Here is a 24,232-nt window from a genome sequence, read left to right as displayed (position 1 = left end):
GTTTTGAAGTTTGCTTTAATTAGCTGTAGGTAAGCATCATACAGTGGCTCTCTAGTGGCTGCGGAAATGTTGGTAACTCACCAGAACTAGCAGCTCTCAGAAAGCAGAGGGAAAAGTCTGTGCCCCTTTGTATTTTCTATGCATTTTCTGCCTCATCGCAGTTGGGCTGAGGAAATGTTTAAGGCACTTATAGGGTCCGCTAGAAGGTGGTTCTTGTGATCTGGAAGGTACATGGGAGGTAGGAAGAGGGAATTTCTCTTACCACACCTAAGATGAGAGTCCCCGTCAGTGCTTGTTTACCCTGAATGAACCCAGCCCCCACCAGTGACGGCATCGCCCTTGCTCTACAGCAGACCACAACGTTGTCCATAATGAACTAGGAACAGTGCAAAACCCTTCTCCCCACAGCTGCTAGTGCAGCTGAGCCCTAAAGGACAGCAGCAGGCTCAGCCACAAGTGTAGGAGAAGAAAAATTAATTTGGAGGGGGGCGGGGAGCAAATCATCCAAGGTCAACTTGTAGCAGCTGATGAACTGCTGGCTCCAATTAAGGTAACGCAGCGAAAGCACAAATCACAGGCTGGAACTCTTCCTTCATTGCTGTCACAGGATGCAGTCCATGATATGGATTTGTAGCGTGTCCATGTCTGGAGCCTTGTACTGGCACTTGGGACAACAGTAGACTGGCTGCTCTTCGACAATGCTCTGCCTTGGCCCCGGGGTAAGCTGTGGGTGGAACGGGGCAACACCCATCATGTAAGCTGGAAGGGCAAGAATGAGAACTGGTTAACATGCTGAGCTCAAACTTCCAACTACCTCCCACACACAGATTTCAGCCAAGCAATGACGGTGTCCATACATCGTACCTTTGCTCTGAAAGAGGCTGAGGTAGCGATCGTTTAAACATTCCATGGTCCTTGCTCTCTGGGTCATGCTACCTCCACAAACAAGGTCTGGTTGAACTACTTCAGCTCCCTACAGACTGCCTCGATCCATTCTTAAGGCCCTTCAGATCTTCCACCAGTAAGGCACAGTGGTGAGACTGCGGGACTACAGCCAGGGTTCAAATCCCCATTTTACCATAAAACTCACTGAGTGACTGCAGTTCAGTCACTCTCTAAGCCTCATGGCTGAGGCTCAGAGAGCCTGAAGACGGGGAAGGGAGTGCCATGGACCCTGTCCTGAGTTTATAAAGGCAGGATGAAAATGTCCTAGATCAGTAATAGAAAGTGGCTCTGCTGAGCAGCGTTCCCCAATGTGGCACTTGACCCATGTTTCAGGAACGGTCAAGGCCTTTGCCCACTGGCACTTGTCAGTGGCAGTTGGTTCCCAGCTTGAAATGGCTGCCACCAGAGAAACGGGTAAGCGGGGAGCCTCCCAGAAGTGCAGACCTCATGCTAGGGATGGAAGTAATGTGGCTCTTTTAGTTGCTGGTGATTGCAAACATGGCTCTACATGGGTCACAGCAGTACTGTCTACTACTAGAGATAGTACCATGAACACGTGGATAAACAGTGGGACCAGAGCCCCTCGTTCTCCCAGGTTTGTTGAGCACCTTTCCACTTGCTAAGGTTTTGATTTACGTCTCGATGCCCCTTGGCTAACTAAGGTGGTTCCAGTACTCACGTTGCTGAGAAGGTGGGGGGCGCATCTCTGCATGACGATTCCTCATCTCCTCCATCAGAGCCCTGTGGGGAGGAGAGAGCACTCCAGTGTCTGCCAACAGCACAGCTTATAAGGTACTGCTGCTCCATTTTTATTTCTAGTCCGCCTTTCTTGCCGAGATCCAAGACCGATTACAACAATTAAAGTAAAAGTGCAATAGCTAGGACGTTCAGGAAAGCAGATACAAAATGGTGGCAGAAGATTTTTAAACAAGCAATAAAGCCGAGCACAGAGATGAAATCCACCTGAAACAAAGCATAACTAATTTCCATGGTATATTTAGCAGCATGGAAACTTGCTAGGAGGCACATCTACATCAGCAGACAGTACCCAATAGTGCAGCATTTAGTCTCCATCCCTACCAAGGACCTCTGGGCTATTTGTTATGATACAGTCCTGTAATCTGGGCAGAAAGCACTCTGAATAATTCAGTTTTGCAGTCTGCGGAAAGCAGGGGAGGGGGAGCTTTCCTGACCACCTCAGGCAGGCCATTCTGTAAGGTGGGGGCTACCGCAGAGAGCACCTGTGGGCATCTGTTGATTTTGCCCAACCGCAGAGTGGTACCTCCAGACGGCCCTGACCAGATAAGCGCAACTGTTTTGGTGCAGCATAGGGGGAGAGACGGTCACACAGGAGGGGCCGTGGCGGGCTTTGGACGTGATAATCACGGCCTTGAACTGAGCCCCGTAACTGATGGGAGGCCAATGGAGTGACTGCAGAAGGGGAGTGATAGGCATGCTCCATTTAGCTCTTGAATGGAAACAAGCTATAGCAAATCTGAGTTGACTTTGAGTGGAGGCCTAAGTGCATTACAGCAGTCTCATCTTGAAGTTGTTGTGCCATGAATCCAAGTGGCCAGATTGGCTGTGTCAAGACGGGCCTTTTTTGCAGTTGAATTTACTTGCTTCTCTAGCAGCAGTGCTGGGTCTCGTATAACCCCTAGGCTCTTAACTGAGTTGGCCAGGGTCAACTGAACACAGTCAAAGATCAGAAGCATGATGTCCTTCAAGATCTCTGCTTTTCCAACCAGCGTCACCTCCGTCTTACCTGGGTTCAGTTTCAATTTGTTTGCTTTCAGCAACTGACAACAGCTGTCAAGCAGCAACTCGGTACCTCTAGTGTATCACCAGGGGATTTGGCTAACAAGATAGAGAGCTGGGTATCATCTGCATAGTGATGGCATCTTATTCCATAGCTATGAATGAGTTCTCCTAAAGGCTTTACATAGAGGTTGAATAACATGGGGGATAAGACTGTGCCTTGTGGAACCCAACAAGATAATTCCCACTCTGGTTTGGTTTCCAATAGCAGCCCTTTGAGTCTGTCCCATGAGGAACGATCTAAACCAGTCCAAGGCACATCCCAATACCTGCTTCTGCCCCTAAACGCTCAACAGGATGGCATGGTCTACAGCGTTGAAGGCTGCAGACAGATCCAGGAGGAGCACTAGTGAAGCCTGGCCTTCCTCCACATTTTAAGTGGAGGTCATCAACGAGTCATTAGGGCTGTTTCTGTCCCATAGCCTGCCCTAAAATCAGACTGAAATGGGTCCAAAGCACCAGTGTTGTCCAAGAAGGCCTGGAGCTGGTCTGCTACTTCTATCAACCACTTGATAGGGGTCAGATTAGAGACTGGACGATAACTGGCTACATCGTTTTTGTCTAAGCACAGTTTTTAAGTAGTTGGGATGGCTGCCTCTTTGAGGGGTCGAGGGAAAGTATCTTGAGTTAGTGACTGATTTATGATGGGCATCAAAGACTCCTTTATGTGATCTTCGCAAGGTTTTATTAGCTGGGATGGGCAAGGATTCAAAGTACGAGTAACGGCCTTCACAGATTGTGTCAGTATCTGCCACTGTGACGGGGTCGGAATGATTCAGAAACAGGCTGGTGAGTTGGGCTCATCTGGCAGAGGCAGAAAGTCAGCACTGCAAACTACCGTCCAGGGTTAGGCATTTAACAGTCAATTCACGTGTTTGTAAAACACCGACTTTGTTAGAACAACAAACGATGCTTTAATCAAGCTACTTGCATATCTAACTAATAATTGGCATAACTTACTCGGGCCAGTGTTAGACTAGGACTTGGGTGACCTGGGCTCCCACTCCGCCATGGGTCTCTCTCTCACACACACACACACACACACAGAGCGCCTAACCTAAATCTCAGGATAAAGTGGATGACAGAACTGTATGCTGTCTAGAGCTCTTTGGAGGAAGACTGGGATAAAGGTGTGACAGGTTCTGTCTCTGCACTTGTGAAACAATGACGCTATAACTTTAAAAAAATTAACCCTACCAGGCCTGGGCAATGACTTTTTTTTTGCTATTGACGGCTGCTTGAGTTCTTGCTTGCAGATGCAGCAAGATGGTAAAGAGAAGTTTAATCTTGCAGGGTTAGGTAGTCCAAACAATCACACCTCTGCCTTTGCTAACAAATGTCACTCCAGTGGATAACAAAGGCAAAAGCTGCCCCCATCTACTCAGGGGCGCTACTGAATTCACAGTGCGACGACAGTAAAAAAACACCCCCATGATCAGGGCATCGGCCTGCCTCTCATGTTCCATCCAGCCGCTCACCTGCTGGCTCCCTCCGAGTCGGCTTTCAGCTTCTCACAGTCGCGCTGCAGTTGTGCCAGCTGCTCCAGCAGGGCCTCTCGCTGTTCGTGGAGCTTCTCGCGGGCCTGGCGTTCGGCCAAGAAGTCCGTCTTGTAGATTTCTGCCTGAACGTGGTGGCCAAGGGAGGCAGTCACTTCTTAAGCGGTGCTACTGACACGCGTTCTTCAGAGGCTGACCCCCACCCCCAACCCGTTTCTAGTGATGGCCGCTACTCTCGGTCACGCTTCGCTCCCTGTACGCTCACCTGTGCCTTCAGCACGGGCACCGTTTCCATGATGGCTTTGTGCTGCTCGGCCTCCTCCTTCAGCTTGTCGATGAGTTCCTGCTTGACCACCAGGGCCTCCTCGGCTTGCTGCAGCTGCTCTGACAGTTCAGCAGCCTGCAGATCCAAGACCTGGGAAGGGGGCCAGAGACAGCAGTCGGCAGGGGGGAAATGAGGCACGTGTCCAGCACAGTCACACTCATGTACAGAGGCAGACTGGGAGGAAAAACACGGCTGTGGGAAATTACACACACACACACACACACCCAAGAGAGAGAAAAAGCCAACCCAGCCACTTCTTCCCTTGCCCCAAAGGGGGGAACCAAGGCAAGACGGCGAGGAGCAAACAGCCCTATGAGTTGCTCTCCAGCTTTTAAATGCCTTTTAATTAACTTGGAAGTTTAAATTCCTCTTTATCTGGCTACAATGATAATTGAAGCTTTTTGTTTCTAATGTCATTACGACATCTGAATCTTTGACTGAGCAGCTGGCTTGGCTAACGAAGCAGTTGCCTTCCTCAGAGACTCAAGAGCTGAATACCTCTGACTCCCCTGGAATTAAGAGACTGTCAAATGGGAAGGAAAAAGCGAGGAAGACCTTCAGACCGCCATTCACCTCCAAAGCCAGCCAAACAGCTGCACACTGATAATCTCTTACTGAAAGAAGTAGCAAGTGATACTTCATTCTATGCCTCCCTGCCCCTAACACCTGAATCGGGCAAGGGCTGGATGGCCAATCCGCTGCTGCTCGTATCTACCTCCCACACCACCAAGATTCTCCTTTACAACTTGTATGCTTTCGCCTACCTTGCTTCGTTTCTCATTCTCCATGCTGGCTTTGATGTGGGCATCATACTCCTGGAAGAGTTGGTGGTAAGCCCCCTGGAGCTGGGCGAGTTTCTTCCTGTACAGGAGAGAGAAGACCGCATCCAGTGGCCAAAACTGACCGCACAGCTGGCGCTGGGCTGCATTCGCCAGGAGTGCCTGCTCTTTCCTGAGCTCCACCTCTACTCACTTCTCCTCCGTGGCACTCTGCCGCTCCACTCGCAAGGCACTTTCCAGGTCTTGCACCTTCAGCCGCAGCTGATCCACCTGAACGCTGTGCTGTTTGCCGCGGGCCTCTGCCTCCCGTTCCAGGTGCTGCAGTCGCTCGCCAGCCCCACGGACCCTGACGGAAACAAAGATGATGAAAACTTTGCCTGCTAGCTAAGAAATCCTCATCTATGCAGAATCTCGCCCCTCCCCAGTATGTACCATGCCAGTACTACCAACACGATACTATAAGGCAGGTGAACCAATCCCACCCCACCCACCCCCGGCCGAAAATCCTGGCTGTAATGAGAATTCACTTAATCGGTGCAAGGCGTTGATGGAAATTAATTCTTAAATCTCGTGGCACTGAAAACAGTTGTTTTGATTGTTATTTGCGGCCCCTCCCATTTTCTTGCAGAAGCACCACTCTGCCTGAAGAGCTTCCAAAGGAAAAAATTCCTTCTGCACCCCCGGGCAAATACACACTCTGTACTGCAGCCAAGAAAGGAATCCAAAAGGGAAGGAGAGCTTGGCCTGTATCGGGATGTTCCGTGTCTCTCTGTCATGATGTTACTGTACTACTTGGACAGAAACACAGTGGGACGTTACTGGGTTCAGCAAATCTGCTGTGCACCTTCTATAGTCGTCTCTGCCATAGAGTCGGAAGCAACTGCCCTCTTCTGGGGCTTCATGGGAGAAGTATGCTGCTTTCGATGCCCAGTTACCAATTGGCAGTTTCTTCCTCTGTTCCATCACAATTGCTTTCCTGAAGAAGAAATCTGCTTGCCTCTTCCACGTCACAAGTGACTGACAGAAATATCAAAGAGCAATCTCCAACTCTTCAGCATCTTTCTGCCATGCTTTTGGTCACGCTGTTGTGGAACTCCGGAAAGGACTGTCAATCATCCCCAATTCACCATTAAGAATCTTTTCATTTAGTGCCTTGGAGAGAATGAGAAGCCCTTCTCTGTGTGTAGCCAGCCTCTCCCAGGATGGGTCAAGCCTGTTTCTCCCCCTTCAAAACAAGCTCCTTTGCCAGGGTCCAGGAGAGCATTCAGGACAGCCTGTTGTTCTACAACAGGCGACAGAGCACATCTGCCTGCTCTTCAGGTGCCCTTTGGATTACTACATGACCGCTTCCAGTTTGAAGCCAGTATGCCTGGAGGGGGAAAGGCTGTGCCTTTTCCTGCCTCACACAGCAGTCCCACTTCATTGTTCCCTAATGGCTACATCACTGGGGAAACAGGCCTCCCAGCTAGGGGCCAGCCCAACAGCCCAAGCCTCCAGCAGAGCCTTCACCTTTTCTCAAGCTCCTTCTTCTCCTGCGTGCTGGACTCCAGGCGGCTCTGGCTCTCTTGCAGCTCCCCCAGCAGAGAAGTCACCTGGGCTTTGAGGGAGGCCTTGTCCTCGCCAACCTGCTGTGATGGGAGAAAGCCTCACAGGTCAGTACCTCCGAAGGACAGGAGCCTGCCTGTTTTCACCCCCCAGATTGGGGGACTGGTCAGGGCATTTACCTGCAACTGCTGCTGGGTCTCTTGCTGCCGTGTCGCCAAGCGGGCCAGCTCCTCCTGGGCTGATGTAAGCTGTTGACAAAGGGCTGCTCTCCTGTGGTTTGGGAATGATAGCATGAATGGCAAACACAGGCATGCTGCTGTCCTAACCCAATGTCACACCCGCTACAAATTCTACTGCTCAGTAGCCAATCATGATAGCCAAATCGTATCAGTTATTAAGTTAGGTAGAAACTTATCCACAAACGTTCCAAGACTTACCCAATCATGGGCAATCCACCTGCTATCCTACTCTACTGCACACCAGTTTCCACCTTGCCAACCTGAACTCTTCTTGTAGTGTCGTTCATTTCCCTGTTCTGAGGGTCCAAAGACAACTCTGCCACTCCTCTGCCATTCCCCCACCCCCATTATTCTGCATCACTGCGTTAACAGTGCCATGGGCACACGCATGGCACCACAATATGCTAACATATTCATGGCGGACTTAGAGCAACGCTTCCTCAGCTCCCATCCACTGGAACCACTACTATACTTAAGATTCCTGGATGACATCTTCATCATTTGGACCCATGGGAAGGAAGCCCTTGAGAGATTTCATCAGGACTTCAATAACTTTCACCCTACTATCAACTTAAGCCTGGACCACTCTACACAACAGGTACACTTCCTGGACACCACTGTACAACTACATAATGGACGAATAAATACCACCTTATACCGGAAACCAACAGACCGGTACTCATATCTACATGCCTCCAGCTTCCACCCTAAACATACCACTCGGTCTATTGTCTACAGCCAAGCCTTACGTTACAACCGTATCTGCTCCAATGCTCTCGACCGAGACTCACACTTAAGAGATTTACAACAAGCATTTTTGGGACTACAGTACCCACCAAATGAAGTGAAGAAACAAATTAACAGGGCCAGACTAGTACCCAGAAACAGTCTGCTCCAGGACAAACCTAAAGGAACTAACAACAGAACACCACTGGTTGTCACCTATAGCTCCCAGCTCAAACCCATCCAACGTATCATCAGTGAGCTACAACCCATCCTGGAAAATGATACCTCTCTCTCAGAAGCCCTGGGTGGAAGACCTTTCCTTGCCTACAGACAGCCCCCCAATCTTAAACGACTTCTCACTTACAATCATGAATCGGCCAGCAGAGTCACCAGCACAGGTACCAAGCCCTGCAACAGACCCAGATGCCAGCTCTGCCCCTATATCTACCCAGGGAATACAATTACAGGACCCAATGGCATCAACTACACTGTCTCTGGCTCTTACAGCTGCTCATCCTCCAACCTGATATATGCCCTCATGTGCCAACAATGTCCCTCTGCTCTGTACATTGGACAAACCAGCCAACCTCTACGCAAAAGAATAAATGGACACAAATCTGACATTAGAAATGGAAACGTCCAGAAACCAGTGGGAGAACACTTCAATCTACCAGGACATTCCACCAAAGACTTAAAGGTCGCTGTGGTTCAACAGAAACCTTTCAAAAACAAAATCCAACGGGAGGCTGCTGAATTGGAATTCATATGCAAATTTGACTCTGTCAAGCGGGGACTGAATAGAGACTATGAATGGTTATCACATTACCACAGGTAACAGATTCTCTTTACAGAGGCGTGATCTGGGGGAGCCCAGTGACGCCTGGTGTGGGCTTTCGGGGACCACAGTTCTCTTTGTCAGATGCAGCTGGCAGGGAGAGCTGTGGTCATCGAAGGCTTATACTACATAGGAATTGGATACCTTCACTGCTACAAACTGACTGCACACCAAAAGGAAATGTTTACATTTCCAAGCAAAGGAATGTTTTGATAGCCTCCATGCTAATTGCATTCTGCCTTCTTGTGATTTATGCCCCCTCCCTTTTTTCTCTCTCTTTCCCCCTCCTCTTCTGTATCTGCCCAGTTTTGATCAGGCATCTGACGAAGAGAACTTGATTCTCGAAAGCTTATGCTATAATAAAATTGGTTAGTCTTAAAGGTGCTACTGGACTCTTTTTGATTTTGCTACTACAGACTAACACGGCTAACTCCTCTGGATCTAGTGAAATCACTGTTAACGCTAACTTCTCCCCACAACGGTGTCAGCACATGACTAGACTGGACAGAACAGACCTTAATGCACATTATGGAGATTATAAAACGGTAGTTGAGCTGAACCAATTTAAACTGCCAAAAGAAGCCCAAATGGATTGACTGTTCCTCTGTGCAAAAGAATTCCCAGCAGAAAGAATCCAGATGTCAGGCAGAATGGTTCAAGGTCTGGTAAGCTTGTTTTCCGCTAGGGTTGCCAGGTACCCCAGGGTCCAAACCAGGGGGTGGAGGAGCCGTGGAAGGGAGGCGCATACGGGGGGGGGGATTGCCATGTGTGTGTGAAGTGCACACGCTTCGTACTCTTTGCTGTCATGCTGGAAATGACATAATTCCTGGCATGACAATGAAGGGAAGGCCCCCCTCGTGTGTGTGTGTTATGTGCCGTCAAGTCGCCTCTGACCTACGGCGACCCTATGAATGAAAGATCTCCAGAACGTCCTATCATTAACAAACTTGCTCAGGTCCTGCAAACTGGAGGCTGTAGCTGCTTTGATTGAGTCAAGCCATCCTTTTTTCTTACTACCTTCCACTTTGCCTTGCATTATTGACTTTTCCAGGGAATCTTGGTATCTTAAGACTCTTAAAATTGTCCAATCGTAAGCATGCTCCAGAACTTTCCAGGCCCGTTCCCTGCACCTCCCCCCCCCTCCCCACAGCTGGCCAGGTAAGAGGTGGCAGGGGGCAGAGCCTTGGAGCAGGGGAATGCCTGCCCCCCACAGGGGGACTGGGAACCCTATTTTCCAAATGTATTTTTTTTACTTCATTTCTCATTTCTGCCTTTCTCATTAAGAGTCCAGGCAAATTACAGAATTATATAATAAAGGTATAATTCATGCAATAAAACCTGACTACACCATCAGCCAATAAATAGTGCAATAAAATAAAATTAGATCATTGGAGAAGAATGAAATAAGTGGTATAATATATAATGTAGTGTAGGAGGGTATTAAAAATAGAACTGCCTAAAAATGTTCACAGGAAATGGAAACTGGAGCCCTGTTCTTCATACAGAAGTGTCCTCTTACACAACTCCCTTCCGCCACACTGCTATTCCCTTTGTAAAAATGACCGCCTGAACAAATCTGTTTTACGTGTGTAGGAGCATTCAATATGTAAGCTCTAAGCTACAGTGGTACAACCCAGAAATAGGTTTCTGCCATTTTCATAAGAAACGGGCATCTTTTCTGCTTGTTCCTTTATGCCAACTATGAACTGTTTGCGGCTCAACTGTGATGGCATTGGCACTTCCTACAGCTGCCGCCACAGGACATCCAGCAGGCCTGCTCCCTCCCTCCCTCCCTCCCTCCCTCAGAGTGCCCCATTTGCCAGCATCCCTATTTTATTTCTTTTTTTTAAAAAAAAATGCAGATACAACCTCCAACTCCCAGTATGTCTGCCAAGGTTCTGTTTGCTCAGCTGGACCTATCTGAGGGGCGAACGGACCTATCAGTTTCGACTTACTCCTCCTCCGCCTCCTTCAGCTTCTGGTCCAGCTGCTGAGCTTGGTCCCCGCCGTGACTCTTTCTGCAAAGACAGGACAAACTGTGGCCAGGTAGAATTCCCAAAACTTGGTTTGCAGTGCCTGCTCTCGGTGCTCCTGGATTTGCCTCCTGTAACAGGGAAACCTACAGGCCAACAAGTCTTGTTTTGAGGCTCAGTAAAGCAGGGGGGAAATCCACTACAACCCCCACGCCCGAGAAGTGACTCCATTTCTCCATGTCTAAAAATGCATTAATTGGTAGCCAAATAAATGGCACAACACTGTAAGAATAAACTGCCACTGAGCCTTCAAATCCTTAAGATTTTCTCAACTCTGGTTCACGTTGTAAGTCTCTGCAGACCCAGTTCTGGCCTGCTTTGGGGAAAGAATGGGCTGGCTTGCTAATTCCATGCACTTGTGAACCTCCGCTGTTCCCAAGAGAATTGAACTTGGAACCCTTGAGTTCACAACTTCTCATCAGTTCTCCCTAAGGCCTAACGGATGGCTGCCTGATACACTGTGAACACCTCTCTGTTCACTATTCTTCACCAGCATGTGAGAGGGGGCTCTGCTTCCATGCACAGCATGGAATTTGGCTCCTTTCCTCAGCCGAATGGTAAGAACTTTGCAAGCCAAGAAGCCATGTCAGAGAAACAAGATAGCCAGCTTAAAGTATTTTAAGTCGGACAGTGTTCACCAGCATTAGAAAGTGAACATCTTAACATGGTATGTACACGTGTACATACCACGCTAAGATGTTCATCGAGAAGGGGACCAGGCTCCATATTTCTGTCTAATCTCATTTTAAAGCCATTTAAGCTTTAAATGAAGTGAAATCCATAAGCAAAGAAGTACTTCCTTTGTCTATCCCTGCGTTGGCTGCCCATCAACTCCACTGGGTAGCCCCATGTTCTAGAATTATGAGGGGAAATGCTTTCTTCACACTGTACATCACTTTATAAACCTCTCATAACACCCGACCACCTCTTAGCTGAAAACATTCAATTTATATACTGCCCTTCAGGATGACTTAACACTCACTCAGAGCAGTTTACTGATGAGCGAAGCTGCCGTGGAGAAACATAGGGAGGGAGGCGGTCCTGTAGGTATGCCGGGCCAAAGCTATGAAGAACTTTGTATGTAATAACCAATACCTTGAATTGAGCACAGTAACTGATAGGTAGCCAATGGAGCGACTGTAGGATAGGAGTGATGTTCATGCTCCTGCTCGCTCCTGCTAACAGTCGAGCTGCAGCATTTTGCACCCATTGGAGCCTCCTAGTTAACTTAGATGGGAGACCCGTGTATAGTGCATTGCAATAGTCAAGTTTTGATGCTACCATAGCATGGATCCAGGTGGCCAGGTCGGCCGTGTCGAGGTAAGAAGCCATCTTCCAGGCTAGAGTGAGGTTGTAGGAGGCATTTTTTGCAGCTGCCTTAACTTGTTTTTCTAGTAGTAGCGCTGGGTCCAGTATAACCCCATGGCTCTTAACTGAGCCTGCGAGGGTCAGAAGAACTCCATCGAAAGTGGGGCACACAGTGTCCTTCAAGATCTCTGCCTTCCCAACAAGCATCACTTCAGTCTTGTCTGGGTTCAATTTCAATTTGTTGTTTTTCGACCATTTCACCATGGCTGTCAGGCAGCAATCTAAGATTTCTACTGCATCCTGTGGGGACCTGGATAGTGAGATATAGTTGGATGTCGTCTGCATATCGATGACACCCAACTCCATAGCTGCGAATGAGTTCTCCTAAAGGCTTTACGTAGAGGTTGAATAACATGGGAGATAGGATTGCGTCCTGTGGAATCCCACAAGATAGTTCCCATTCTGGAGATAGCTGATCTCTGACGGCAACCCTTTTGAGTCCACTCCATGAGAAATGATTTAAACCAGTCCAGGGCACATCCTTTGATGTCCGCTTCCGTTTCTAAATGCCTTAAGCACATGAGAGCCAGTTTGGTGTAGTGGTTGAGAGCACGGGACTCTAATCTGGAGAGCCGGGTTTGATTCCCCACTCCTCCACGAAGCCAGCTGGGTGACCTTGGGCGAGTCACAGTTCTCTGGAGCTCTCTCAGCCCCACCCACTTCACAGGGTGATTGTTGTGGGGTAATAATAACACTTTGTAAACTGATCTGAGTGGGTGTTAAGTTGTCCTGAAGGGCGGTATATAAATCAAATGTTGTTATTATTATTATTATTATTATTATGTAGTTTACAGTAAGCACATGTGGCTTGGCCTTGAAGCAAGGGGCTCTTACCTGTCATCCCCCGCACCCTGCAGGGACTCCAGCTCCAGGGGGCGCTCTACTGGAAGACCATTCTCCTGGGAAGGAAGTTGGGTGACATCATGAGGTCAACACTGTCAGCTCGCTGTTGCTCCCCTTTTCTGAAAGACTTTTCAGAACTCCACTGGAGTTCTATCCCTCGTTTACCCTTGATGCAACACACATTGTCCCCTCTGCACCAAACTCTTACTTTGATCTTTATTTCAGACTCTGCTGTGGGTACCGAGATATCCCCTGCCTGTTTCAGCATGCAGATCTCGGCTTGCAGGGCTAGCTTCTCCTCCTGTAGGGCCTGGTTGGCTTCTTGGAGTGCCTTCAAATCTTCCTCCGGACCCTCCTTCGGCTGTGTCTGCATTTCAGGGACCTGGTGAGGCACAAGAAAAGGGAAAAGAAAGGGGGAAGTTGAGAACAAGCCAGTCCCACTGGACCTCAACCGCTCGGCAACCCATTTCAAAACAGCAGAACCAGAATTTTTGATCAATGGTTACTTGGACAATGGGGGAATGAAACTGAACCTGAATCCAAAATCAGATCACAGAGAGGTATTATTCATTGACCAGAACTGAAAACTGAATGTAACTGTCTCAAGCTGTTCTGAAACTTAATCCCGAATTCAAAATAAGTGGTTCCGTAATCAGCAACTCCTAAGTGACAAGGAACGGCTCACATCCCAGGAAAAGAAGGCAACAACTTCTAGGTTAGGAGCTCTTTCACATTTCTTCAACATCCAAATACAAACTTACTCTACCTGTGAAGGACAAAGGAAATAAAGGCAACCCGTAGCCTGTTTTCAGATTTCTAAGAACTCATATTCCAAATGATTTCTATATTTAATAGTAAAGAGATTTCTGCCAATCACAAAAGCCACAAATCCAGTCCAACCACAGATAAGAGGAGGAGTTTCTACCTACTTTTGTGGGGGGCAGGTTTGATGAAAAATATAACGTAAATTAAAGAAAGAAATCCTGCTCCCCAATTGAGGAATAAGCACACTTGGAGAAAGAGAGAGAGAGCTGTTGAGAATTCGCTAAAACGCCAAATGAGGGGGGGAAGCCCCTGAAAACTGGCAGGTGGGGGTGCAGAAGACATTTTCAGCACTCTGCATTCTTGAGGCTGTGAACTAGGGACACACAATCTTCTCAGCGTCTTTTCAGGTATACAGAAAAAATATCAAGACTATACGTTTATGAAGATTAATCCCCTTCCCCCTGGGGACTGAGCACCGTCTACTAGGAACAGCTGAGCATCAGTCAGCCATGGGGGGGGGGGGAGGCGGTGCTGAAACTACTACGGCCAGGCAATTGTCACCCTCTCTCTCATCCCAGGACCTAGCTTCAGTAATAATTCAGTCACCTCTAGGCTGGACTACTGCAACTTGCTCTATGCTGGGCTGCCTGTGGGCTTGACCCGAACGTTGCAACTGGTCCAGAGTGCAGCGGCCTGCATCCTTACCAGGACGCCATGTGAGGCGCACATCTACCCCGTGATACACCAGCTGCACGGGCTCTTGGTTGAGTTCGAGATCCAGTTCGAGGTACTGGTTCTAGTGTTTAAAGCCCTTCATGGACTGGGACTCCATACCTATGGGACCGCCTCTTTTACTATGTCCCCCGCAGGGTCTTGCGCTCTGTGGATAAGCAGCTTCTGGTGGTCGCCAGCCCGAGGGACATCCGGCTGGCCAGAGATTTCTCTGCCCTGGCCCCGGCCTGGTGGAACATTCTCCCAATGGAGATCTGAGCCCTGCAGGACCTTTTACAGTTCCACAGGGCCTGCAAGACGGAGATGTTCTGCTGGGCCTTTGATTAGAAGCCAGCACTTTGTCCCTCTTTCTGACCGCTACGCCCTCTCTCTGCAGCTGCCTGGATTTACATTATGGCGGTGCCTGTGGCTTATGGTGTTTTACAGTAGCCTGATTGTTTAGTGGCAGCTGAATTCTTTTCATGTTATCTGATTATGAGGTTTTATTGTATGTTTGAATTGTATATTCTTGTTGGAAGCTGCCCTGAGCCCGCTTGTGGGAAGGGCAGGATATAAGCCAAATAAAATAAATAAAAAATAAATCGTACCCTGGAGAGGAGACTTGGGTCAAAAGCCAATTTCCCGATCGACTATCACCTCCCCACTACAATTCCTCACAAGCCTACAACTTGCGATTAATGGTACGTGTGTCTGATTCCCAGTCAGAAACATCTGATTAGCTCACATTATGACCTCAAGACGCTCTTGAGAGGGTGAGAATTTCAGGATGCAAAAAAACCCCAAACTTTAATCCAAGCAAAACAGTTCAGGGTTCTAACAGAGTATTTAAACAGGGGGAAGAGGCAGAGGCAAAAAGAATTACAACTTGTTATAATTACAGAAATGCCACATCAGCCGGAACTAAACCGGCTAACAAAGTCTTAGCACATCTACTACCGATGGTGGAGAGTGCCCTCAAGTAATAGCTGACTTATGGGCGACCCCTGGTGGGGTTTTAATGGCAAAAGACTATCAGAGCTGGTTTGCTACTGCCTGCCTCTGCAACCCTGGTCTTCCTTGGAGGTCTCCCATCCAATTACTAACCAAGGCCGACCCTGCTTAGCTTCTGAGATCTTACAAGATCAGGCTCACCTGGGCTATCCAGGTCAGGGTACATCTACGACCACCACCCCTCCCCAAAATAATAAAACAACAGATCGGCTATCCCTTTCTTACTCTGCGTCTTGGCTTCCCTGCACACGATGCCCTCCTCCCATCTCACCCCCGCCCCCTGCCCCATTTTCTAGCTGTTATCTATCTCCTTCACTACTCAGTCTTCTTAGGGCCCTTCTGTCACCAAATGCGGCATGCTGAAACCAGACCTTCCTTACAAATACAAAGATACGACTCTTCTCATTTGCATTATTTTCATGCACAAATACCACATTCTCCAGGAATTACAACACAATCATAAAAATCCGACGTTGATCTACATGAGATAACTTATCCAGTCTGACCCAGTGTGCACCGCTTTCCAACCTGTTTTTAAAAAAATCAGTGTCTGAACCAGGCCAGAGAGGGAATCTCTGAACCAGCAACTACACCCAAATTTCAAGGGCTCCTCGGGGAAGACAGAGCGAGACACAGCTTTCGGAGCTTTTTCTGAAGGCCTATGATGGACTCACATTTTATCTATCTACTGAGATGGAAGCACAAATCTCACCAGAGCAAGTATGGCCTCCTCTTGAGTAAGGGTCACAGTGTCTGGCTCTTCCTGTGCTCCAGAGGCCCCCAGGTCTGGAAGAGATGGCCGGGAAGTAGTCTGTGGACAGGAAAGCAAAACGCATCTCGTTTCAGGCTCTCTCTGATAGCCCCCCAAGTTCCTGATTCCGATGCGCACCTCCCTTAATCCAGGGGGACACGTCGTGACACCTACAGAGGAGCAAGGGAGAGGCGGGCTGCAGGAAAGACCCCGCCCGGTCACCTGTTGGCTCTTCAGCGGCCCCAGCTCCTGCACGGCCTGCTCCAGCTGCATCCTCAGCTCCGCACGCTCCAACTGCAAGCTCTCCACGACGATCCGAGCCTCCTGGAATTTGCGCATGAGGAAATCCTTTTCCTCCTTGTGGGAAGCCTGGAACTGCAGGAACTCCTGGTAGCGCCCCCGTAGCATGTGGTTACTTTGCCGGATGGCTTCTACTCAGAGAACAGACCGGGGGGGGGGGTGTCAATACACCTGGGCCTCCATGGGAACCAGGGTCCTGGCACTCCATTTGTTTAGGGAACAGCATGGACACCTGCGTCCCCCTACCAAGGTCTCCCTTTATGCAGCAAGAAGACTGCAGCTTCCTGCTTTGAGAATTCATTTCTCTGAGAGGCATAACAACATTCTCTTGTGCCATAGGCTACAGAGAGCTAAACGCCACTGAACTCTCTAGAGTGTAAAGAACTATAGTATAGAGAAGTATAGAGTATAGGCTACAGAGAACTAAACGCCACTGAACTCTCTAGAGTGTAAAGAACTATAGTATAGAGAAGTATAGAGTACAGGCTACAGAGAACTAAACGCCACTGAACTCTCTAGAGTGTAAAGAACTATAGTATAGAGAAGTATAGAGTATAGGCTACAGAGAACTAAACGCCACTGAACTCTATAGAGTGTAAAGAACTATAGTATAGAGAAGTATAGAGTATAGGCTACAGAGAGCTAAACGCCAGTGAACTCTCTAGAGTGTAAAGAACTATAGTATAGAGAAGTATAGAGTACAGGCTACAGAGAGCTAAACGCCACTGAACTCTCTAGAGTGTAAAGAACTATAGTATAGAGAAGTATAGAGTACAGGCTACAGAGAGCTAAACGCCACTGAACTCTCTAGAGTGTAAAGAACTATAGTATAGAGAAGTATAGAGTACAGGCTACAGAGAGCTAAACGCCACTGAACTCTCTAGAGTGTAAAGAACTATAGTATAGAGAAGTATAGAGTACAGGCTACAGAGAGCTAAACGCCACTGAACTCTCTAGAGTGTAAAGAACTATAGTATAGAGAAGTATAGAGTATAGGCTACAGAGAGCTAAACGCCACTGAACTCTCTAGAGTGTAAAGAACTATAGTATAGAGAAGTATAGAGTATAGGCTACAGAGAGCTAAACGCCACTGAACTCTCTAGAGTGTAAAGAACTATAGTATAGAGAAGTATAGAGTACAGGCTACAGAGAACTAAACGCCACTGAACTCTCTAGAGTGTAAAGAACTATAGTATAGAGAAGTATAGAGTACAGGCTACAGAGAACTAAACGCCACTGAACTCTCTAGAGTGTAAAGAACTATAGTATAGAGAAGTATAGAGTACAGGCTACAGAGAGCTAAACACCATTGAACTCTCTAGAGTGTAAAGAACTATAGTATAGAGAAGTATAGAGTATAGGCTACAGAGAGCTAAACGCCACTGAACTCTCTAGAGTGTAAAGAACTATAGTATAGAGAAGTATAGAGTATAGGCTACAGAGAGCTAAACGCCACTGAACTCTCTAGAGTGTAAAGAACTATAGTATAGAGAAGTATAGAATACAGGCTACAGAGAGCTAAACGCCACTGAACTCTCTAGAGTGTAAAGAACTATAGTATAGAGAAGTATAGAGTATAGGCTACAGAGAGCGAAACGCCACTGAACTCTCTAGAGTGTAAAGAACTATAGTATAGAGAAGTATAGAGTATAGGCTACAGAGAGCGAAACGCCACTGAACTCTCTAGAGTGTAAAGAACTATAGTATAGAGAAGTATAGAGTATAGGCTACAGAGAGCGAAACGCCACTGAACTCTCTAGAGTGTAAAGAACTATAGTATAGAGAAGTATAGAGTATAGGCTACAGAGAGCGAAACGCCACTGAACTCTCTAGAGTGTAAAGAACTATAGTATAGAGAAGTATAGAGTATAGGCTACAGAGAGCGAAACGCCACTGAACTCTCTAGAGTGTAAAGAACTATAGTATAGAGAAGTATAGAGTATAGGCTACAGAGAGCGAAACGCCACTGAACTCTCTAGAGTGTAAAGAACTATAGTATAGAGAAGTATAGAGTATAGGCTACAGAGAGCGAAACGCCACTGAACTCTCTAGAGTGTAAAGAACTATAGTATAGAGAAGTATAGAGTATAGGCTACAGAGAACTAAACGCCACTGAACTCTAGAGAGTGTAAAGAACTATAGTATAGTGAAGTATAGAGTATAGGCTACAGAGAACTAAACGCCACTGAACTCTAGAGAGTGTAAAGAACTATAGTATAGAGAAGCATAGAGTATAGGCTACAGAGAACTAAACGCCACTGAACTCTAGAGAGTGTAAAGAACTATAGTATAGAGAAGCATAGAGTATAGGCTACAGAGAACTAAACGCCACTGAACTCTAGAGAGTGTAAAGAACTATAGTATAGAGAAGCATAGAGTATAGGCTACAGAGAACTAAACGCCACTGAACTCTAGAGAGTGTAAAGAACTATAGTATAGAGAAGTATAGAGTATAGGCTACAGAGAACTAAACGCCACTGAACTCTAGAGAGTGTAAAGAACTATAGTATAGAGAAGCATAGAGTATAGGCTACAGAGAGCTAAACGCCACTGAACTCTAGAGAGTGTAAAGAACTATAGTATAGAGAAGTATAGAGTATAGGCTACAGAGAGCTAAACGCCACTGAACTCTAGAGAGTGTAAAGAACTATAGTATAGAGAAGTATAGAGTATAGGCTACAGAGAACTAAACGCCACTGAACTCTATAGAGAGTGTAAAGAACTATAGAATAGAGAAGTATAGAGTATAGGCTACAGAGAACTAAATGCCACTGAACTCTCTAGAGTGTAAAGAACTATAGAATAGAGAAGTATAGAGTATAGGCTACAGAGAACTAAATGCCACTGAACTCTAGAGAGTGTAAAGAACTATAGAATAGAGAAGTATAGAGTATAGGCTACAGAGAACTAAATGCCACTGAACTCTCTAGAGTGTAAAGAACTATAGAATAGAGAAGTATAGAGTATAGGCTACAGAGAACTAAATGCCACTGGACTCTCTAGAGTGTAAAGAACTATAGTATAGAGAAGTATAGAGTATAGGCTACAGAGAACTAAATGCCACTGAACTCTCTAGAGTGTAAAGAACTATAGTATAGAGAAGTATAGAGTATAGGCTACAGAGAACTAAACGCCACTGAACTCTAGAGAGTGTAAAGAACTATAGTATAGAGAAGTATAGAGTATAGGCTACAGAGAACTAAACGCCACTGAACTCTATAGAGAGTGTAAAGAACTATAGTATAGAGAAGTATAGAGTATAGGCTACAGAGAACTAAACGCCACTGAACTCTAGAGAGTGTAAAGAACTATAGTATAGAGAAGTATAGAGTATAGGCTACAGAGAACTAAACGCCACTGAACTCTAGAGAGTGTAAAGAACTATAGAATAGAGAAGTATAGAGTATAGGCTACAGAGAACTAAATGCCACTGAACTCTCTAGAGTGTAAAGAACTATAGAATAGAGAAGTATAGAGTATAGGCTACAGAGAACTAAATGCCACTGAACTCTCTAGAGTGTAAAGAACTATAGTATAGAGAAGTATAGAGTATAGGCTACAGAGAACTAAATGCCACTGAACTCTAGAGAACTATAGAGTGTAAAGAACTATAGTATAGAGAAGTATAGAGTATAGGCTACAGAGAACTAAATGCCACTGAACTCTAGTACGTACTTCAAAGTATAACATGCCTAGGATCAGAATATGTGAATCACAAGGTTAGGACCATACTAGTCAATAATAATGACCCATTAATCCATTCGTCCCTCCTGCAAGCAGCATGCAGAAGAGGACAAGGTGTGCAGACTGACTCAGTCTTGATTTATAACCTCTCTGAGCTGTTGAGTTTAGATATGAGAGGGTGGTGGTGACTTACTTTCGACTCTCTCTACCAACTATTACCCTGAGATTGATAACGAGACTATTTTATAGACCTGTGCTATTCCCATTAGCGGCATCAGCATTAACTTCTTCACTGCGGCAACTTCCGGTGTCAAATTCGGGGGGGGGGGGGGGGGATAGAACCATTCCCATTTTCCCAAAAAACAAACAAACCCTGTGGAAGCTGCATCTGGATTTCTATTTCCCTAGTACTTAAACTGACAACATAACTTTCTAGAGGTGAACAGTTGTGAAGTGCCGCAGAATTAGAAACACAGAAAACCTGCCCATTTCTCAGTCTCTCTGTTCACCAGAGAAAATCTGGAAGGGATCCAATACCAGGATGAATCCCTCCTACCAAGGGTGACAGAAATGCACTTCCCCGGCATTTTAAGAGATATTTTTGTAAGCTGCTTTGGGTCCCCTAGGGAAGAATGGGTAAACATGCCCAAATAAAAAAGCTGTACCAGTCTGGAAACACTACAACCATCTGAAGCAAAACAAGGCCCCCACGAGCCCAGATTATGCCTTCACGGAGAAAATGTGTCTATTCCAGAAGGCTGCTAAAAACTGATCTTTTATCTGCTATTCTTTTTTTAGAATTTAGTTTTTCATTGCCCGTTTTGCTCTCTTTTATTGCATTCCTCTACTGTTTTAGCTCCTAATTATTCCTTTGCTTCTTGTTTTTATTGATCTTTTGGGTGAGTTTTTTATTGCGGTTTTTTTAATTGATTGGTTGGTATTTCACATGGTCCATACTGCTCCAAAGCAAAATCCCTCCCAAAAAAAAAATCGCACAATACCTTTTATAAGGGCTAATCAAACTAGAACACCATAGCATACAAACTCTTGAATGCTAGTCCTTACAAGAGACTACAAGAGGTATGGCCTTTGTTCTTGATTGACAGGTGTCTTTGTATTTATGACTTTTTTGTTAGGGTGGAAAGGTGAACTAAGCAAGGTTTTCGGTCCTACACAGACCGCTTAGCTTGCTGTAACACTGATTTCAGCGGTGAAACTCTGCACAAAGGTCTGTACAAAGGCTATCTATGGCCTTCGCTAACAGCTTCTGGTGGGTAGTCAGTTGGTCTGCGGTAGAAGAGCAAGACTGAAGCCCAGAAGCACCTGACGAAGGGAGCTCTGACTCTTGAAAGCGTAGAGCCCGGAAATCGTGTTGGTCTTTAAGGATTCAGATCTCGGATTCAGATCTCGCTGCTTCTGTAACAGTGCAGTCCTAAGCACCGCTACACCCATGTCTATTTTAGTCAAGAGGCATAGAAGATGAAGCTCTGCATCTGACTGCCTCAGGATTTTAGTGTCACCATCCCTGGGGCATCCCATACGGTACAGGACCCATTTGAGGCCCTTCTGAGTGCCTGCATTTTTCACTGCCGTCCTGCATCTCTGCAGAGAGAGAGGGCCCGGAGGGAAATCCTCATATTCAATCACTTGTGCCTGAAAGAGGCACTGAAAGGGCAGCAATTTGTGCCTCTGATTCAACTTGCTCTCCTCTCATTCTTACTACTGGTCATGATTTAAATCTCTTCCAGAAAAGGGCAAAGGACAGTTCTGAGATGCACCAGGAAGTGTCGTCAGACCACATCAGATAGTCTTGGAAGCTTTTTAAAAAAGTACAGCAAAGTTTTTAGTTTTACAAAAATGGTTCTGTTAGGAGGACAACCATTTTCTGTTTGTCATAGATCCCGAGGAGTTAGCCGTGGTAGTCTGTAGTAACAAAATAGTAAAGCGTCCAGTAGCACCTTTAAGACTAACCATCTTTATGGTGGCATAGGCTTTCGAGAACCACAACTCTCTTTGTCAGATGCATCTGATGAAGAGAGCTGTGGTTCTCGAAAGCTTATGCTACCATAAAGTTGGTTAGTCCTAAAGGTGCTACTGGGATCTTTTTATATTTTCTGTTTGAACAAACACAGGAACCATCCCAGGAATTAATCCCTCTTCAGCTCCCTCAGCTTGAACCCCTTCTTACCACATCCAGTAATAAGACGCCTCTTGTCTCTCCTTGGACGGGTTTACCTCACAATTTATCAGGTCCTCCTGAACTTCCACAGAGGTAAGACCGGGACCAGAATCTACATTGCTATGAGAGGCACCCAGCTTGATGCTGAGCCCCAAAATAACCAGACCCAACATGGTAATGCCCCAAGAGCAAACCTTCACCCAAGCATTTCAGTACTCTGCCAGGGTTTCTCCCACCCAGCGTTTTGCTCTGTCCCTGCTCACCTTTGAGGTCTCTGTTCTCAGCCAGGAAGTGCTGGACCACCTCATGTCCTGCCAGTTCAGCCGGCAGGTGGGGGGTGGCACCTCTGCTCAGGGAGGAATCGTCTCCCATCATGCTGCAGTCACTGCTGCCCGGCTGCACCATGGTACTGCTCCAGCCCTTTTGGGCTGCACACATCCAACCCGGCCCTGAGAATGGAAACAGTGATTAGAACAGGGATTCTGAAAACCCACAGGAATCCATTCAATAGTGCACACGCATCCATTACAGGGGGGGGGGGTGACATAAATAGAATTTTTTAAAAAACATCTGGCTCATAGAAAACCTGTTGGGAAGAAGGCCAGCATGCAGAAGCCTTTTTCCTGAGTTACTAGCTTTCTAAGTGCATGGATGTTTCACGGTTAAATGGAGTACATTTCATTGTGTGTGCCTCCACCTGTAATCTGAAATTTATTTCTGTTATTTATAGTCTGCTTTTCTCGCTGACACTCAAGGTGGATTACACAGTTTGAGTTAGTACATTCAGTTTCAAGGACATTTCAATAAACAATGTAATTTGCGAAGATTTGAAGCCAACAGCAATCCAACACAGAGTTAAGGAAATGCTGAAACATGAAACGCACCGAGACAAGTTTACCACCTGAGCGACAACTAAGTCTAGAAGGGGCATGAAAGCATGGCATGGATCCTTGAGTTCAAACTGAACCCCTTTTGTATGCTTGGGTCCCGTTTTCTGGGCAGCAGCTTGGAAGGAGAGGGCAGGCATAGAAATGTAGCGCTACTGATGGCTATTTCCTATCTCAGCGAAATAGAACCTCCTTGTCTGGCAGCAGTATACCACTGAATATGCCAAGAGTGAGGAGAAACGACAGAGAAGGACCATTTCCTTCATGCCTTGCTTATGTTTCCCTGAAGCATTTAGATGGCTTTTATGGGCCTAAATCAACTTCTGCGCTCATCCCTGCAAGCAATTCTTAACTAGGCAACAAATAGAGCCTCCATGGCCAAAGGCAGAACGCTCAAAGGACTACCAGTTCTGCCTTGAGAAATTCCTGGAGATGGGGAGGCAGGAGCTTGGAGAGGGTGGGGCCTGGGAAGGATGCCACAGAACCTCCCCTCCCAAGCTGCCATTTCCTCCAGGGGAACTGAGATCGGTTGTAATGCCGGGGGAGCTCCAAGCTCCACCTGGAGGTTGGCAACCCTACAAGACCAGATATTGGGAAAGGGAGAAACACCCACACACCACCCCCCACACACACACACTTGGAGCCTAGCAAAAGGCCGTGGCCGTCCCCTGTTGGAAACAGGATGGAGGGTCTGAGCCGGCAAAGCTCGTCTTTCCTACTAAAACTGAGCAGGTGGGTCTCACTTCGACGGACCCAGGCGTCCGACCCTCCCTCGCTCTCAAGCACGTGTGCGCTGGCTCCCCCAGCCGGGGGTCGGACGCCTGGGTCCCACCACTAAAGAAAACTCCCCACTCCGCCCCTCCCCAAGAAAACCCGAGTTCTGCAACCAGGAAAAAAGGAGATCAAACCACCCCTCGGCGGCCCGAACTCCAGGCGCCCCGATCCCTCCTGCGCTGGCGGCTTCCTCCTTCCTCGTCTGTTGTTTTGGCCCG

At 47.0% G+C, this 24,232-nt stretch overlaps 1 protein-coding gene across 3 annotated transcripts; it reads right to left on the bottom strand.

The window, feature by feature from the left end:
* Positions 1-5: 5 nt before the first annotated feature.
* On the bottom strand, positions 6-24,232 carry IKBKG (inhibitor of nuclear factor kappa B kinase regulatory subunit gamma). 3 transcript variants are annotated; one of them, XM_055003224.1, is made up of 15 exons: positions 24,152-24,232; positions 22,617-22,802; positions 16,365-16,621; positions 16,152-16,250; positions 13,161-13,334; positions 12,944-13,008; positions 10,664-10,726; positions 7,088-7,178; positions 6,873-6,991; positions 5,557-5,709; positions 5,349-5,445; positions 4,525-4,674; positions 4,242-4,384; positions 1,625-1,686; positions 6-759 (listed from the first exon to the last, which is right to left on the bottom strand). In XM_055003224.1, exons 2-15 carry the CDS (start codon positions 22,789-22,791, stop codon positions 602-604), a joined length of 1,806 nt encoding a protein of 601 aa, XP_054859199.1. In that variant the 5' UTR covers positions 22,792-22,802; positions 24,152-24,232; the 3' UTR covers positions 6-601. The 3 variants fall into 3 exon arrangements, 2 of the variants coding, with proteins under 2 accessions (XP_054859199.1, XP_054859200.1); XM_055003225.1 differs by having other exon boundaries at positions 16,413-16,621; XR_008598670.1 differs by having other exon boundaries at positions 701-759; positions 4,242-4,380.

Source organism: Eublepharis macularius, chromosome 19 (assembly GCF_028583425.1).
Source record: "Eublepharis macularius isolate TG4126 chromosome 19, MPM_Emac_v1.0, whole genome shotgun sequence".
NCBI lineage: Eukaryota > Metazoa > Chordata > Lepidosauria > Squamata > Eublepharidae > Eublepharis > Eublepharis macularius.
This window is presented reverse-complemented; position numbering and strand designations above follow the sequence as displayed.